The sequence below is a fragment of the Montipora foliosa genome, chromosome 12 (genome assembly GCF_036669935.1).
Source record: "Montipora foliosa isolate CH-2021 chromosome 12, ASM3666993v2, whole genome shotgun sequence".
NCBI lineage: Eukaryota > Metazoa > Cnidaria > Anthozoa > Scleractinia > Acroporidae > Montipora > Montipora foliosa.
The window spans coordinates 8,410,824-8,428,323 of record NC_090880.1 but is presented as its reverse complement, the minus strand read 5'-3'; the positions used below and the strand labels follow the sequence as shown (position 1 = coordinate 8,428,323).

Here is a 17,500-nt window from a genome sequence, read left to right as displayed (position 1 = left end):
GAATTTAAACGCGTTATAAGACTTTGTATGGGAAATAAAGCCTAAAAAAACCTCAATTTAACGTTCATTCAATAAAAGGGATGAAAATGACTCACCTCTGGTGTATTCTCGTGCCTTTTGGAGCTTATTTCACCGCTTCACAAATTAACGCTGTGGGGATGGGGTAAGTGTTGTACATGAAATGACTGTAGCTCATCGAGTGGCGTTAATTTGACCTCGGACCCAAGCTCCGTGATCATTTACATAATCACCGGCCGTTAACTTCATCAGCAATCGTGGAATCGGAAGCAGAAAATGCTCATTTCCAGCCAAGTGTGTGGGGATTTTTGACGACGAAACATTCACCGAGGTTCGCAAATGATGTGGCTTTAGCTTTGCGTGAAAAAATCGTGGCTGGGATGGATTTTCGAGTTGCAAACCGCCTCTGAGCTGACTACGGTCGAAATCTTAGTGTGCAGCCTTGACTTCGTCTTAGAACATTGAAAACACGGAATTCCCGAAACGGTGAAATAAGCTCCAAAAGGCACAAGAATACACCAGAGGTGAGTCATTTTCATCCCTTTATTGAATGAACGTTAAATTGAGCGTTTTTAGGCTTGATAATCGACGGTATTTTATTTCCCATACAAAGTCGTATAACGCGTTTAAATTCTCAACAGCTGTCTGTAGTGACGCGAGCTTGGGCTGCCTATGTTTTAACTAATAATAATACTGCTATATGGCATTTTTCGCGCGAAGATAATGGCGGGAAACAAAGAAAAGCGGTTTTTAAATTGATTTTACAGAATTTTTTTCGGGAAAAGTTACTTCACAGCCCACCGATTTGGAAAAACAAAAAATTTGAGCAAGACACCCAAATTTACTTTTACCGAGACCTTAACTGTAATTGTTGAACTCGGAAACTAAGAATCCAAATGTCTGGAAATTTGATATAGGTATAGAAAGCAGCTCTTGCGTAAGTGATTATTGTTTGATTGAAAGGGAACATACCTGATTGACAGTCAACCATATTCATTTATACATATAACCGGGTTTACACGTCTTTCATAAACTTTCCGAATCTCGCTATGAGTACAGTGCAGATACATACATACATACATACATACTTAATTGACCACTCCCGATAGGGGCTTTTCAGGGCCAATGAAACACAACGAAACGACGGAACAGAACAACGACAATTGTTAAGAATCCCAACCGGCCGGAGGCAAACCAGTTGGCTATTTACAAGTGCAGCTGGCAAGTTGAACCAGGGACTACCAGGATCAAATTCAACGAATGGTCAGAGCGGGTCTTGAACCCGGGATCTCCGGTTTTCAAGGCAAGCGCCCTAACCACTGGGCCACACTGCCTCCTCGATATTTATTAACTCCATGTTTGTTTACATTTTACTACACAGGTGCCACTGAGCGATCATGGCGCTCCTACAGTTTACTCGTTTTCTGATGACTTCGATGAATTCGAGGGTGTGTTAACAAATCTTTAAAAATGCGATGGACCAATTAAATATGCCCATTCTGTTGTGGAAATTTAACTTTGGCACCGATAATGAGAGAAGTTGTTTATAATCAACAGACGACGAAGACGAAGAGGATGAAGAAATCAGGATTATAAAGAGGGTGGAAGATTATTATCCTGAAAATAAGTTCTCTGAGAGGTAAGATAATGGTGACTCACCCCACAAAGCTGCCATTTTGGTACAACGGAAAACGCAACATAAGAATATTGAATAAAATCTTGCTGCATGAGCCACAGGTAATTAACTACAGTTCTCTGTCGCACTTTGCAATACAACAACGTAAAAATAATCGTACATTATGGTCATGACAACACAGCATACAACAATGAATCGTTCAATGTCTATCGTTACTTCGATAGCGTTCGTACCAATTCAAGTCTTCAGTCACGTGACCAGCAACCATATAGCCTGATTTTCACGAGCAAACCAAGCACAAGAAAAAGCGCTCTTATATGCTTGCGCTTGTGCTTGCGTAGCTAGTGAAAAGCAGCCTTTATTGGATTACTGAAACAAAAGAAGGAATTTGCATGAAAATAGAGATTAGTTTGGTACATCATCATGGCCTCCATTTCTTTGTCTTGGGACACCATCATGGCCTTCCGGCTCTAAACCCAGTTTAACATTAATTTTTTTTTTTCTTTAAACATGAAGGGAGCGAGTATTGATTCACGATTACTTCACACTTCTTGCCTCTCTGGAGTACAACATGCAGGAAGTACAAAAAGTGCAAAAACTGATGAATGATCTTGTGGACATAACGGTCACGGTAACAATGATTTGATTTTCTTGGATAAAAAGTCGTTAGGCACACGAACACAAAACCATTATTCAAGTAGGCAATCCGGCAAGGAGTTTCTACAGATCTGCACCCCAGAGTTGGGCATTTTTTTCCGCTGGAACCATCCATACCTGGCAGCAATTTTATAAAATTAAAAACAATAATTTAAAAGAAAATGAATGATATAAAATTATACTTACGCGCCCCTTTGTAAACTCGAAGAAACATCTTAACGCAATAAATGCAATTAGCCACAGGGACGGATCTAGGATAATGACTGGTTTCCAAAACAACGGAAAGTTTCTGAAAGGGAGTGGTGGGGGTCAGGGGTCATGCTCCCCTGGGAATTTTTTTTCGATTTGAACTCTCTTGTCCCCTTTCCCGTGTTTCTGACTGATTTCTGTAAAACGGTGGAAACCGGTACGGGTCCGTCGCCCCTGAGACATCTTGCATGGAATGCGGTACACACCTTGAGTTCAGAATTTCATCGAAATTTTGTTTGTTCATTTAAATCGGCGATAGTAGCAAATGGCCTCGAGTAATCGATACCCCTTTGCTTATGACAGCAATGTTTCCAAGTGTTTGACACATTAGAAATAATTAATACTCAATTCATGTATTAATAGTCGATTGACCAGTTTCCATTGCCACCCAAAAAAAAATCAACCCAGAAACATCCCATGTTATGAAAACTGATTTCTGACTAGAAGGTTGTCATACGGAAAGAAGACAAGAACCTGTTGGCTAGTTTTCATTTTGACAGCGCCTAGGATAATATATTCCGAATTCAAAGATTTTGTTTCCCTTTTAGATACCAGATATTCCTGAAGAGTTGATATGAAGCTCTTTGAGTCCTTGGGGTCGCTTCCAATCAGACTACATGATTATTCCTGTGATGTCGTTGTAGATTTTTAACTGAAATAATATTGAAGCTATTAAAAGTTTCTTCTGTTTAGTTGAGCCTTAACATTTTGTCAATCATAATCATAATCATCGAGGCTATTGAAGATGGCTCACTCATAATGGCCAAAGTCATCCTTTCGATAGCGAATTTTATTAAGCCTGGTTGTTCACGGAAACAATGCCTTTCTCGAGACCAACTTGATTGTGTCCTTTAAACAAAAGAGAATGAAACGCTTCATTTCAGATAGTTATACGTATTCTGTCCTTGGAAACATATCCAAGGGTTTTTATTTGCAAGCGATTTTTTGAACTGAATTCGGCAAGGTGGTATAATTCTCTTCTTTTCACCAACTCTCACACAATCTCGAGATGTTTCTTTCTTAATTACTATCGTTATAAATTCAACAGAGGAAGCTAAAAGCTAAAAGTTATGTCCGTTGAACAGGTATCCTTGAGAGTCATCTTGTTCTTATGTGTTTCGCCGAGAGCCCACACCCTGTTGCGTACAACTCCCATACTTAGTCAATATTCACACACGATTAGCACGATTCGCCATTCTTGAGGTGATTCCTCACTATTCTTCAGAAAAAAAAGTTGTTGAACGATTTTCTTGAAACTTTCCCTGAATGTTCCCAACTAATCCCTGTTTTGAGAACTACAAGAAAAAAGATTGCCACCGTGCTTGCTTTAGAGATATAATGGGTCAATCTTACTCCATTGATGACTGTACTGATACTAATCAAGCGCGTTATTTCATCGGCTCAGGGTACATCTCGCGGTAGCTAAACGAGAGAGTTTTTTAAGTAACACTTGAATAACACCTGATAGGTAGAAACCCTAGAGCATATGTAACACTGTCTTATATAGTTTATAGAAAAATCACTTAACTTAAAACGACGCCGACTCAAAACTTTTCTCGAGTCGTTGTTTTCAAGATCATAATTTACATCCGTGAGTAAGGGGCTTTGTGTACGTTTTTAGCTATATCTTTTTTTCCTTCCGATCAATTAGAAAAAAAATTGTTGTTTTTACCTTTGTAGAGTTGAGTACAAAATAAATATTAATTGTCAGACAAGTTAAATGCGACTTCAGTAAACACTGTGATGCATTCAAGGCGTTCGATTCCTTAAATGTTTGTTAAATCCATAAAAAAAATTGCCATTTGATTTCGGTGTTGTATATAATACCAAGCTAGTAAAATATTAGAAACAACGCTCACTTGATATCAAACGGCGAAAAATGAAATTGTTGTCGAAGATCATTACTCGTCGCTTTAAAGATTCAAGATATTTATTTTTCACCGCCTGTCTTGTTCATGCCGTTGACGTTCCATTCTTGAGCTCCATGAGAGTATATTTTGTTTAAAGATCCACTAAAACGTCATTTCGCGTTACAACTACTTTCGACGCCATTGCAGGTTAATTAAATGTTCTCCTGTGTGCACCAGAGAAATCTACGCATTACCCCAGCCCCCTTAAACCTAACAAAATACGCACAGAAGACTCTATGCACAAAGACACCACTAGGCAGGGGAGTGACAGGCAAGACTTCATGACACGGAAAAAAATAGTAAAAATACGGAGAAATGAAACGCAGATTCCGGCTGGGTTTGGCAACCCAGTAATTAAGCTTCAATTTGAGAAAAAGAACGCCATACAATGCTTTGTATTTTAAAGCTCTTTATAAATATTATTCATGAATTATCTTAGAAAAACGCGGGGTTAGCAATTTTCTTTTTGGATTTCAATAACACTTGTTAAGATCTACATTTCCTGCATGATTATAAACTGGGGCAAAAATATCTTTGAATTAGTAGGCACCGTCCTTAAAGTATGTATGTCAGCGAATGTGCAGTGACAAGCTTCTAGTCCCGGGCTCCTGGTTTCACATAAAATGGCGCGGCAATTCGTCGGAAGGCACCATTTCCAGTATACAAATTGTTTGTCTTTTCAAACTCGATCCTATCCTCATTTCCTCTCTCAACAACAACAATGTACAGATTTATTTTGTCTCACAACGTTTGTTGGTTATTGAAACCATGCATGCAGGTGTGGTCAAAGGGAGCCCAAGAGCACCGTTAAATAACTTTAATTATTAAAAACTGGATCATTAGATAATACATTTCTAGTGTTTTGATTGACTTAGCCATCATGGTATATGAGCTATGGTTATATACCTGGACTTTCACTCAATAAAACGAGCACTGTGATTGGTTGATTCTTGGTCAAGTGCCCTTGATCAAATTTAAATGTATGCCGAGCGGGATTGAGCAGGATTTGTTGAGCGGGATACAATTCCGCAGTTGTTGACCGCGTCGGATGTTTTGCCGCGATTGTTGAAGGGAATATCTAAATATATAACAAAGCATTTAATGTGTGATCCCTCGAGAAACTAGTTAGTTTTGTTTTCCCTCAAGTGCTGATGTTTCCCTCGACCTTGTCTCGGGAAACATCAGGACTCTCGGGAAAACTAAACTGTTTTCCTCGGGACCATACATACAAGGGTGTATTATACCACGCTCTACAAATACCAGTAACTGCACGCATCAGTTTTCTTGCATTTACAAAATAAAGTAGGGAAGATTTATCCATACTTTGTGAGCGTTTTTAATAAAACAATTATTCCCCACGCGCTTATTGGCTATGAGATGATTATAGCCAACTCGGCACTATGCGCCTCGTTGGCTATATATCACCTCATATCCAACACGCGCTCGTGGTATAATTGTTGAATATGTAACATTGTATACCAGCAACGCGTTTTTCGAACACACAGCCTGGGCGAAACTCTAATGTCAAGTCTGTCTTTTTCGCCTCTTTTTTCCCATGGGATTCGGCCATTTTGCCTTGAATTTGTACCACATCTCATCCTAAATGAAAAGGGATTTTCAGGAAGTCCAGCATGACAAAAGCCCCTTAAAGCCTCCCGAGTGCTCGCGAGAATTGGGTGACAAGACTGATAATACAATCGAGATAAGATGAGTGAATAAAAAAGTTGGAGTGCATTGAAAGGAAAAAGCTATTTATCGATTTACCTTCACAATAGGTTTATTTATCGCGGCCCAAAACGAAAAGAGAACCTAATCGCACGTTATTAATTTCTTGAGGTCTGCATTATTACGTAAAGCTAGGGCGTTGCATATTTTACAGCTATCAACTTCAAGTAGCACTGTCAATTCATCCACCTCGTTCCCAGGGTCCTCTCTCTTCCTCCCTCGAGAAGGTACCCAGGTTGCGGCTGGTCACGTGTCTTCCAGATTCCAGAAAAGTAAATGAAGGGAGGGGCACGAAGGTTAATTTTTTGTCTCCACTGGATTCATCTACCGAGCTCATTAGGGGAGGAACTGATTAAACATCGCGTGACGCAGGAATGTCTCTTAATCTGAAACAAAGTAATTATTTTCTGTATCCTGTTGGAAGTACTGCCTTTACATCTTTCCTCAAATACCACGCTTTCAGACGAATTACTTACTTTTAAAATCACGTTTGTATCACCCGAAAGCAGCACAACTTGAAGTTTACCTTTAGAACGTGAACGCGATTTGAAAGAGAAAAACAGTCTGTTTCGCCCTCCCCTTGACTGAACTGAATACTGTTGACAAAATGAAACCGAGGACCCACCCTCCGTGCGCATTCCATTTTACTCATAGGCACGTGAGCAGAAGCAACCAGGGTAATTTCTGGAGGAAGAAAGAGAGAGGACCCTGAAACGATGGTGTTAATTTAATACCAATTTATAAAAACATAGGTAACACAAATTCCTTCTTTTCCAGTAAGGCTGGTAAGTTTAAATTTTGGTCACGACGCTATTTCAAAGCTTTGAAATAAGCCCTTCTTCTTCTACAACAACATAGATAATTTCTACATTCTTCTGGAGTGAAAGGGAACCTCCACTGTTTTAACAAATGTCCCCTAAAATGTTCCATGTGTACTTATTAGAAGATCTGTAACCAAAAAGTGCATTACCTAGTGAAACAATTTTTGTATCGCCTACCAAAGCGCTTACCAGTGCCGCCAACTTGAATGTCGAGCAATGCAAGTTGGGTGCTGATGACGTTTTGTGGTCGCTTCGCTTTAAGTCTCTTTGCCTTGCTTTATTTGTGTATATTTTCGTGACGTGATTCAGTTCAATGGGGAAGATGAAAATTCTTCCTTCAGGGATCAGTTGGAACCAGAATAATCATCAAGCGAAGAAAGAACAGAAAATCAAGGCGAAGAAGAAGAAAGCAATTATTTTCTTGCAAATTTAGGCACTCACGATCGCCTTTCGACCTTTGTGACCGATGCCCTGTTATGCCGGCTGAGGTGGAAGTTTTTGGAAGAATTGTCCTTTAGATGGCTTGAATAGACGCACGTCTATCATCTTTCCGAAAAATATGGAAACTTATGCTAGTATCTTTTCTGGTTTTCGCTTTCCTTCTACAACGAAACAAATTTTGACTCAAAGTTCCCGCGAACCGGACAGCAAAGCAACCACGAAACGTCATCAGTACCCGACTTGCGTTTCGCGACAATCAAGATGGCGGCACCTGGAAGCGTCGAGGGCGATCTTTGGAAGACAATAAAATTATTATTATTTCACCAGGTAAGGCATTTTTTTGTAACAGATCTTCTAACAATTGGAAGATTTTTGGTGACATTTGTTAAAAGAGTGGAGGTTCCCTTTAAAAATTTAAAATCAACAGCTGGCTCTTGTCTGATTATCTTTTCCTCTTTTTGCCTCTTCCCTTGGAGTTTACTTTGCCTCTCGAACTATAATTAAATGTTCCCTGTGGGCCCTTCCTTCCTTCCCTTCCTGAGCCATGCTCTACTTTCCACTTTTTTCCCGCCCTTTTCTCTTCCCATTTAAGCTGCTTGTCACTGGCTCCTGCTCTCCTGACGTCATATTGCCCACCGCGAGACGCTTCGGAATTCTCTAACAGATGAGCAAACTGCGGAAGTTAAGAACAATAATTTGGATTAGTGAGGAAAAGATTAAGCTTAACGAAATTCACATGAGACTTTCCGACGACGCGTAAGCTCAACAAATTGACCTGCTCACAAAAAGATGCCGCAGAGGTCAAGAGGTCGAATTCCGAATGAAACGGATTGATCTTTTTCAGGCTAAAATACTGACAAATACTAAACTTGTCGAGACAGGTGAAAACCATACCACTTAGAGGTCTATAATGAAACGTATCCAGCGGATACCACATTAAGACAGACAGCTCGTTAAAGGGCAAACGTGACTTTCCAACAGATAATTTTGATCGGCTCAAGTTAAGTGCTTGAACTGGTCAAGATGTTCGCTTTACAGACAGTAGACTGTATTTAAATTGGCAAAGTTTTTAACAAAAAGGAGATGCAGGTTTCATTTTGTTAAAACGCTGTAGCCGCCAAAAACTCCATGTTTTGATAATTTGTGCTTTTTCTGACAGAAAAGGTGATTCCAAGAAAAAGAAAACAAACAGGCACAGCAGCGTACTCCACTGTCCACAAGCACGTACATAACGAAGTACGGTTTATTCTTTAATTTTCTTCGTTGTCTTCGCGATTGGCAAATCGCCGAGTTCAAAGCAACAAGTTGTGTGTATTTTGACTTAAGGTGCGAGTGGATGGAGCCGATGTACGACTCAAATTTTAAAGAAATGTGTTCGATAAAGAGAGCACGAAAGATTTGGCAATGTAGTCCAGAAACATCAAGCGCCACCATCACTAAGCTGAGGAGCCCCAAGGGGAGCTTTCTTCGGGAGGAAAGAACGTAGCTTTAAACCCCCTTTCATGAATCTTTCTCCAAGTAGGCGTGATCTTGGGATTGAAAGGTACGGAAACGAGGCACTCCTTGCTGTGTTGATGGCACTGTAGCCAAGGCTGGCGCCATACAGTTCGGTCAGATTATTAACATGCTGTTATACAGGAAGGGGGGGGGGGGGGGGTGGATTTTATCGATATTTTTCCTTGCTACATAATTTTCACACTTGGTTAGGTATGATGAGTACTGATTCGTGAAAGACAATCTGAACTGAAGAATCGCATGAAGGTGTTTGAAGCCGAGTCTCAAAGGCCTTACTCAGAGAGTGAGGTCCAGATAATGATTGATGACAAATAAACTGTGACAGCGACAGAGGAACAGTGTATTCTACACGGAAAATGAGCTGCTGGTCTTCCGAAGGAACAGATTACTTTTTCCCTTGGGGAGTACTACAGGCTATATATTGAATCAATATTTGCATAAATAAAACTTTGACCACCATGTCTGAGTTGGCCAGTGGGAGGATTGGAAGGCCGGTTGCTCGAAATGACCCGGACCATGGGTACTTTGTTGTGTCTAAGCAACAAGCATTCCTGTTTTATTTGGTAGGCTTTTTCAGAGTAAAAAAACTGTCATTGTCACGGAGTTGTGAACAAAACCAAGATTTAAAAGGGACGGGCAATGAAAGCAATGGGTGCTCAGTTGGACATATCTTGGTTACTCTTTCCACTAACAACCACGATTTTCCAATAACTGCTACAAAAAGGCCCCGTTCTTAGCGCTTTCGTCATGAGAGTTACTGAATTTCTTATCAGGTTAGCGACTCGTACATTGTTTGTGACCGTAGATATGCATCAGACAAGAAGGTTGTTATAGGAGTGTGCGAGGCGCTCAGATTGTCTTGGTCACTGAGACATCTTAGGTGAGACGTGGGCACGGACAGTGATGACACAGAAGTTGGCCATTCTAAGTTTGTGCCGGAAAGATCTAGTGGCTACTAGGCACTGCTGCGGTGTGTTGCCAGCATTTCTGTCAGAGAGGATCCGACTCTTGCCAAAGCTTTTTCAAGGTTAGCCATTCGGGGGTCTTTGTGTGGTGGGGGAGCTTGCACAGATTTCGTGGTTGACCTTTGGAACTTGAACATGTTGACAGTTCACAGGTCGCAAAGTCTGTTTGCCTTTCATTTTTCGTAAGTTAGTTTGCTCCACCATCGTTTACTTGCGATGTATGCATGTTTTGAGTAGTGTTCAGTATCTAGCGATTCTCTGATGCTTGAGCTAGCTAAATTGCAGGAACAACCGAAGTTGTTTCTGTAACTGAGTGAAAGGAGTAACTTAAGCAAGTGCACTCCAAGCGTCGCCCCAAGCGTTTGCTGAAGCAGAATTTTGTCCAGACGTATCTTCTCTCTGTTCATGTAGGTTGTCTACACCATCGTCGCCGGTAGAAATTAGAGTCTTCCTCTCTAGTATTTATTGTCGCGACCGATGACTTCAGGAAGCCATTAGTCGCATTTCTCACATGCCTCATTAGAGACATGGACCAATGCTGAAGTAAAACAAACTAACTCAAGGTACAGGAGCAGAGCGAAAAACTACCACTCACCTCTTCTGCGGAGGCAAACACTGACGAAACGCTGGATCTAGAAACACAAAGAAACGAGATCATTAATTAAAAACAAATAGAATTTCTTATATTTTCCAAAAAGTAATAGTCATGAAAGAAGTGACAAAAGTAACTAGTCAGTTCTCAATGACATCTTCCCTACCAGTAGTACAGGAAGCGATAAAAAGATGGCAAGTGTGTTTTTGGGCTGGAATGAGAAAGCCAGCGGAAACACGACTGGGAGAATGCGATCTAGTGTCGTTGGAGTCTTCAGACCACATGCATGACTCGTGCATTAGTGGTATCTGCATTGGCTGACCTTAGCACACCCTCATCAACAAGTAATTGGTTCTGAGTTGTTTCAGGTTTCAATTGTTTTTCTTTCGCGTTGGCATAGATCCAGTTGAAGTGAAAATAGGCGATTTTAGGATTTATGAGGGCAATATTTGCAGAGCTTCAATCCACATTCACATCTAAGCTAACCAAAAGTTAGCAAACAAAAGTCTTTAGGTTGATAACTTAAGGCTTTTAAAAGGATGATTACCCCTCAACTTTTCCTTTCTTTGATTTCCTCTTTGACCTTGGAGTGTCTTCGTCAGAAAATTCATCCGAGCTTAAATTTTCAAGAAGAGCCTGGAGCAGAAGACAAATACTATTCTATAATAATAACGACTACGACAACCACATTGGACCTTATTCGCGGGGCAGCCATATTGGCCATAGACAACAGATTTCGTACCCCGAGCCTCGACTTGAAATGTTTGGGAACGAGTTTCGGCGGGACAAAACAAAAGTTTTCAATCCCTCGGGACTCAACATGGCTGCCGTCTGATTAAGGCCCATTACAACAATCTGGCCTTATATTATAAGAATTCTCAACTGTATGAAATGCCGAAAAACACGTGATTTCAAATTGTGTAAGATACTCCAAGCCATATTTCTGTGGTTAGCTTTTTACAAAACATACGTCAGGATAGTCACAAAAAATATGCATTGAAGTTTCCTTCACAATTTAAAACAAAAGATACCAAATAAATCTCAAACATTTTATCGCAACCTGCATGTTATCTTTTTCAGTTGTCGCAAAACGATTGCCCTTTCATTTGTTCCAAACAGCACCAGTGTAACGAATACTTTAACCTTTTCACTCCCAATAGCGACACTAAGGGCCTCCACAGACTAGGGATTTAGTTGTCGACAACTATTTGTGATCGACAACTAAAAAGTTATCGACAACTAAAAAACGTAGTCTGTGGCACAAGTTGTCGACAACTAAACCCCAAATTATTAGTTGTCGACAACTAATAATTTGGGGTTTAGTTGTCGACAACTTGTGCCACAGACTACGTTTTTTAGTTGTCGATCACAAATAGTTGTCGACAACTAAATCCCTAGTCTGTGGAGGCCCTAATAGTTTCTACTCTGTCTAACACCAGAAGATTTAACTCGTTAATAGGGTCTCCCTTGGGGCCGAAAGCCGTGAAATGGTCCAATTAAAAGGACACACCCCATAGCTGCATAAGTAAAAGTAAAGTCTCCGCTTACGAGCCAGAAGGCTCATCAGGCCGGCGCTTATCTCCGGTTTCTGTAGCATGAAGCGACTAGGAGTATTTGTACTCCCCCCTGGATGGGATGCTAGTCCATCGCAGGGTTACCCCCAGCATTACGCCGGTACCCATTTATACACCTGGGTGGAGAGAGGCACCGTGAGAGTAAAGTGTCTTGCCCAAGAACACAACACAATGTCCCCTGCCAGGCCCCGAACCCGGACCACTCGATCCGGAGTCGAGCGCACTAACCATGAGGCCACCGCGCCTCCCCATAGCTGCATGTGGGTGACAAAAAGTAGTTTAGATGAACTCATTGGATTATTGATGACGAAATTATAGCATTAGGTTTGAGTATATTTGATGTATACACGTTTCTTTATTATTTTCTTCCAAGGAAAAAAATAGCCTGCCACCGCCCACTATTATTACCTTCTCGTAGTCTTTGTCGGTGAATTTCCTTTTCTTGCCCTGGGCACTACTTGGTTCCTCTGAAAGCAAGGTCACAGTAAAATTTACTTGTTAGTGCGGGGAATTTTTCAAGTAATCATATGTATTTTCTTGAGTGTATAAAACAGTGATGTCTTGCGCAACTTTCACAATCAATTCAGCAAAACTAAAACTAAACGGAAGTTATTCTTATTCACTCCCATCCTCCTGTTGTTCATCTACAGCATTTGTATACGCAATCGCATGGGGCCCAGTAAAATTCAAGGATTAATATCAAGCGCATTTTCAGAAGTTGCAGAAATTGCCCAAGTCGCGCAGCGACGAAACAATTTCTACAACTGCTGAAAAAAAAGTGATATTAATCCTTAATTTTAAGAGGAAACATGCGATTACTTGTTTATAATATAAAGGGCATTTTTTTTATTAAAGAAGGTGAAAAACGCACGCCGTTGAGCAATTTCGTAAAAAGCCATTTCAGTGTTCAGTTAGAGTCACTGAACTGTAAAACGCACGAATCAGCTGAATGAAATTTTATATTTGTACAACGCCAAAGCAATGAAACCAGCCCTACTTAAAAAAAAAATTTACTACATGAAAATGTCCTGTCTCAGCCAATTAGCATTTCGTAATTTTGTCCCTCTATGTTGTAAGAGAAAAGTCTCATGTTACGAACGCTGCACGGCATAAACTAATCACTTATGAATAAAACAAATACACCAAACATCCTACGTATATAAACTTATAAGCATTTTTTAATGCCACTGCTGTACTGACAGCCATAAAAGGAGACTCCTGCTAGTCTAGAGCAGGGATTTTATCATCCACCTTGGCTGAAGCGGGCAACTGGTTCCAAAAAAGGAAGACATAAAATAGTTTAAAGAACTCTGCATATGCGATGAGGAAAAGGATGGCTGTGCAACATTATGAACTGATGGGCGCACGTAATATTAAAATATTATTAAGGATGGCACAGTCGGTTAGTGCGCGGCCTTGGTGCAAGAGGTCCTGAGTTCGATTCCCGGATCTCGTATCCTTGTTTCGACTTCTTTCCTTTCCGTGTAGCTAATTAGCTTTAAATTCCCGTAAAACGGAGCACCTGATGGAGAGGGGGAGTAAAATGAGCGCACCGTCGACCTCAGGTTTGTCAGTTGAATTACTGTTACGAGTTATCGACGTTAAATATGGTCACTTTACTTTACTTTAATTAAGCAGTCTAGGGGTGAAAAATTCGAAATATAAGAAAGGCCTTGAATATGACAAATTAGCGACTGTTCCAGGCATCTTTTTTTATGCTTTCCATAGCGCATAAGGATAAGTTGGTATCATAAGAGAGTTTCTGAGATTCAATGGAGTTCTAAGAGTGTCGACTGACTATATTTTTAATTTTTTGTCTCGGCTGTTTTAGATGAATTTTCTTTTTATTACAAATTGAAGCCAATATACCGGAAAGGAATTAACACGAGTCTTCAAGAACGCGGCCAAAAATACTAGACAGGCAAGCATCCTGAAATAAACTTTTAACAATTTTTGTTTTTACTAACGATAGCTTGTAGAGAGATCAAAGAAAACTTGGACACAAACCCATCTCGTCCTCCTCAGCAGAAGAAAAATCCATGGCTTCATAGTCGAACTCTAAAAACATGGAAACAAATTAAAACGAAAAATTAAACCTGCTCGTGAAATAGCCATGCAAGTGATAAACCAGCTATAGAAGATGTCACAATTTTTATTGCTGCCATAGAGCGAGTTTCAATCGAGTGTCGTAAAACCAAAATCAAAGTAATTACTTTGGCCAATCAAAAAGAACGGAGACAATCCGGTAAACCAATCAAAACTCAAAGAAATTACACGTAGCCGACACAAAGCGCGGGAAAAATTATGTGCGAGCAACGATTGGTTTTACTTTCACTTCTGATTAGTTGAAAAAATGGCGCGAGAACTTTGAACCAATCACTAAGGGAAGTAATCAAAAACCAAAGCAATTCGCTAATTACTTTTTACACTCAATTGAAAACCGCTCTAATACAAATCAACGCTACTTTTCAAATTTGTATGTTCAGAAACGCGAGGAATCAGATGCAGGCCCAATTTTGACATCCAACACGAAGTGTCCTTTCAAGTCTAAGCCATTGCTACCTATTTCAAACAATGAGTTAAAGGTAAAGGTTAGCGTTATGTTTAGCTTACGGTAAATGCAGCTGTCTATCTTTACTTGAGGAGCACCATTTGGGGAACACTTTGTGACGTTAATTGTCTGTATTCCGAGACACGAGTAATGTTGAAGTTCATCAATGATGGAAGGTGTACCGGCGCCCGTGGAAATTATAGAATGAACTGAAATATCACGCTTTTGAAGTCCGCGTGCATCTAATTTGGCGTATTTCTGGACATAATTTGTAGGTGAAATCACAAGCTCTACAGACAATCACAGTGGATTTGCGTACCATCTTCAGAGGAAGATTGCTCCTTGTTTTCACCTTCGTTGTTGCTTTGTTCCTCACTCTCTTCTTCGTCATCACCTTCCTCTTCTTCTTCGCTGTCACTAGGTTTGTTTTTACCTGATGAACTGCGTTTGGAGCTCTTTAATTCACTAAAAATCAATCAATCAAGCAATCAATCATTGCTTTTAAATTGCGATGTTTCAGAGTCTTCTTGAAACCAATGTCCGTCAAACGCACAATAAACGCTTTTCCCCAGTGGAAATTTGATCATGTCATGCTTTTTCGAAATGTTAAATAAATAAATAAATAAACACCCAAAGAAACAGGGAAACAAAATAAAAAAAGAGTTCCCCTAAGCCATATGACGTCGTTTACCATGAAGTTGGTCCGTTTTCATAAATTTTGTCAATTCGTTGATTGAATTCACGTGATGTTCACGTGATGAGACCGCCATGTTGGTGCCATAACAATAGAAAAATACAGCTCAAGTTTTGCATAATAATAGAGTCAAATTCCCAAAGGACTTTTTCGCTATTGTTCTTTCCACCAACATGGCCGCCATGACGTCAGCTGCAATCAAAGAATATACCTCATTCACGATGGCCGCCATGTTGGATTTGCTATTACCATGCAAATTAGCTACACACTTCTGAGGGGGCAAACAACACAAGTTCGAGAGGTTATAACGAACATTTTAGCCACACAGATGATTTGTTTCACGTTCATTGAATGTTTATCACCTAAGCAGTAAAATAAAATGACTACACAAGTTACTTCGATGATTTTTTAGTGAAAAATGAGCAGATAACGAAGAAGAACGTGAAACTGTCAAAAGCAATCAAAAGATATAAAATTATTATAAAAGGTACTTAATTCTAAATACTAAAATGCACTTTTAGCAATGCTATTCAATATTTCGACGAGCCGATTTTCCACAATTTACCTTTTTTCCAATGTTTGCCCCCCAGCATAACACATGGCTAATTTGCATGACAATTTGAAAACCAACATGGCGGCTATCGTGAATAAGGCCTATTGTGTGCCTTGCCGTCTTTGTGCTCTCACTTATCACATGCAAATAAGTGGCCGGTTATTCTGCAGTTTAGCTGTAAGTCCTTGTGTTGGACCAACGTTAAACAAAAAGATTCTAGAATAAATCTGTAGCAGATACAAATTCAATACTATCAGGAGAAATAACTTCAAAAGTGTGCACTCAGCCATGGATTCCCGTTCCCCTCAGATCATCGGTGTTCGGTGCTCCACCTTTCAGGTCCATTACGCTTTCTAAATTACCAACTAACTGCCACCAACCAGTTGGGTTTTTTTCGACACTGCTGCGTTAATTTAAAATGTTACTCTACGTACACGACACCTCAAACTGCAGGCGTCGAATTCTCACAGATTAAAAAAAAGCTCTCTTCCTTTTATTTGACTGACCTGGCAAAATCGAAGTCTGTGCTGGAACGCTCTTGCATGTTATCTTTCAACAATAGAGAACAAGAATGAGATGTTACTTCCACTAAAAACAACTTGCACAGCCAGTCAGATCAGCCAGCAATTTTCAGAGAACTTTGTCGCAGCTGTAAGGCAACCATAAACTGTGAACACAGTACGTCAAATATGATACACGGTGCAAATGGTGGTACAAGATTAAAAATAACATGTAAGACAAGACCGAAACGATAGCCCTGTTTCCTCGAACTCTTAAAGATGATCAGTGCAAATCGCCAGTAAGGAGATTATTTTGAGTGCATCGCACTTTATAATTACGGGCGGAGAAAATGTGTTTCTCCACCTTGCATATTGGTTAAGAAAATAAAACAGTATATAACTGAAAAAAAAAAGACAAAGCACAGCCTAGTTAATGCGGATTTTTTTTTAACAAGAATTTCCACGCTTCAAGCATTACCATAATTTGGTATATTTTGGAATTTTCATCGTCAGATGCACGCTTGTTTTTTTCTTCCGCCGCTTTTCTGTCTCTGCATACGTTTGAAATACCTGTACAAAATAGTGAAAAGAAAAAGAAAGGTATCGATGATCATTGGTTATCTTCGTGCCAAATAGGTGCATAAGGTCTCGACTGGCTACAATGCTACTATATGTTCAGTGGGCTGGCGTGTGATGGTTTGTGATGGGTGGACTGATTTGATCCTTAGAGTTATTCCCCGAGTCAGTACGATCCAATGATTCCCTCGGCGGTTCGTTGACGTACCGTTTCGACAAGTTCAGTCCCAGCAGTTATGGTGGAACAATAGACCATTTTACAGTTGTAGCTAAGTTACCTGGGCCTACGAATGGAGGGCGGTATGACACGGTGACCCTGTTTTGATACAAACCGCGTTGCTTTCGTAATGTTAATACGGACTAATTAGAATATACTAACAACACAATTTGCATGATAAAAGCAGTGGGGGATGTATCAATGCAAGGTCACCCGCAGGCCTCGACAGCCATTCATAGGCTAGGTCGCTGAGCAAACCAATTGTAAAATGGCCTATTGGACAGTTTCGTATTCTAACGGTTGGGT

The 17,500-nt window shown here is 40.2% G+C and overlaps 2 protein-coding genes across 2 annotated transcripts in view; one reads left to right on the top strand and one right to left on the bottom strand.

Annotated features, from left to right (window-relative positions):
• The window catches only part of LOC137979180 (cation channel sperm-associated protein 1-like), a 36,045-nt gene extending 32,823 nt beyond the window's left edge, over positions 1 to 3,222 (top strand). Inside the window, exons 8-11 of the mRNA XM_068826381.1 lie at positions 1,400 to 1,466; positions 1,576 to 1,657; positions 2,171 to 2,285; positions 3,109 to 3,222. Coding sequence (XP_068682482.1) covers positions 1,400 to 1,466; positions 1,576 to 1,657; positions 2,171 to 2,285; positions 3,109 to 3,138 — 294 coding nt within the window. The 3' untranslated portion in view covers positions 3,139 to 3,222. The remainder of the gene's footprint in view (positions 1 to 1,399; positions 1,467 to 1,575; positions 1,658 to 2,170; positions 2,286 to 3,108) is intronic.
• Positions 3,223 to 5,273: 2,051 nt separating this feature from the next.
• Positions 5,274 to 16,890, bottom strand: LOC137978879 (nucleolar complex protein 1-like). The gene is made up of 8 exons (XM_068825993.1): positions 16,880 to 16,890; positions 16,408 to 16,450; positions 14,974 to 15,119; positions 14,111 to 14,161; positions 12,512 to 12,570; positions 11,077 to 11,165; positions 10,533 to 10,569; positions 5,274 to 8,130 (listed from the first exon to the last, which is right to left on the bottom strand). The coding sequence occupies exons 2-8, from the start codon at positions 16,443 to 16,445 to the stop codon at positions 7,900 to 7,902; spliced, it is 651 nt and encodes a 216-aa protein (XP_068682094.1). The 5' UTR covers positions 16,446 to 16,450; positions 16,880 to 16,890; the 3' UTR covers positions 5,274 to 7,899.
• Between the last annotated feature and the right edge of the window lie 610 nt (positions 16,891 to 17,500).

What these genes read in the sequence shown, in the direction of transcription:
- LOC137978879 (XM_068825993.1), bottom strand. Translation starts at nt 16,445, where the DNA reads ATGCAAGAGCGTTCCAGCACAGACTTCGATTTTGCCAG. An exon ending in ACAGACTTCGATTTTGCCAG is followed by an intron (nt 15,120 to 16,407) that starts GTCAGTCAAATA and finishes ATTGATTTTTAG; the next exon opens with TGAATTAAAGAGCTCCAAAC. An exon ending in TGCTGAGGAGGACGAGATGG is followed by an intron (nt 12,571 to 14,110) that starts GTTTGTGTCCAA and finishes CCTTGCTTTCAG; the next exon opens with AGGAACCAAGTAGTGCCCAG.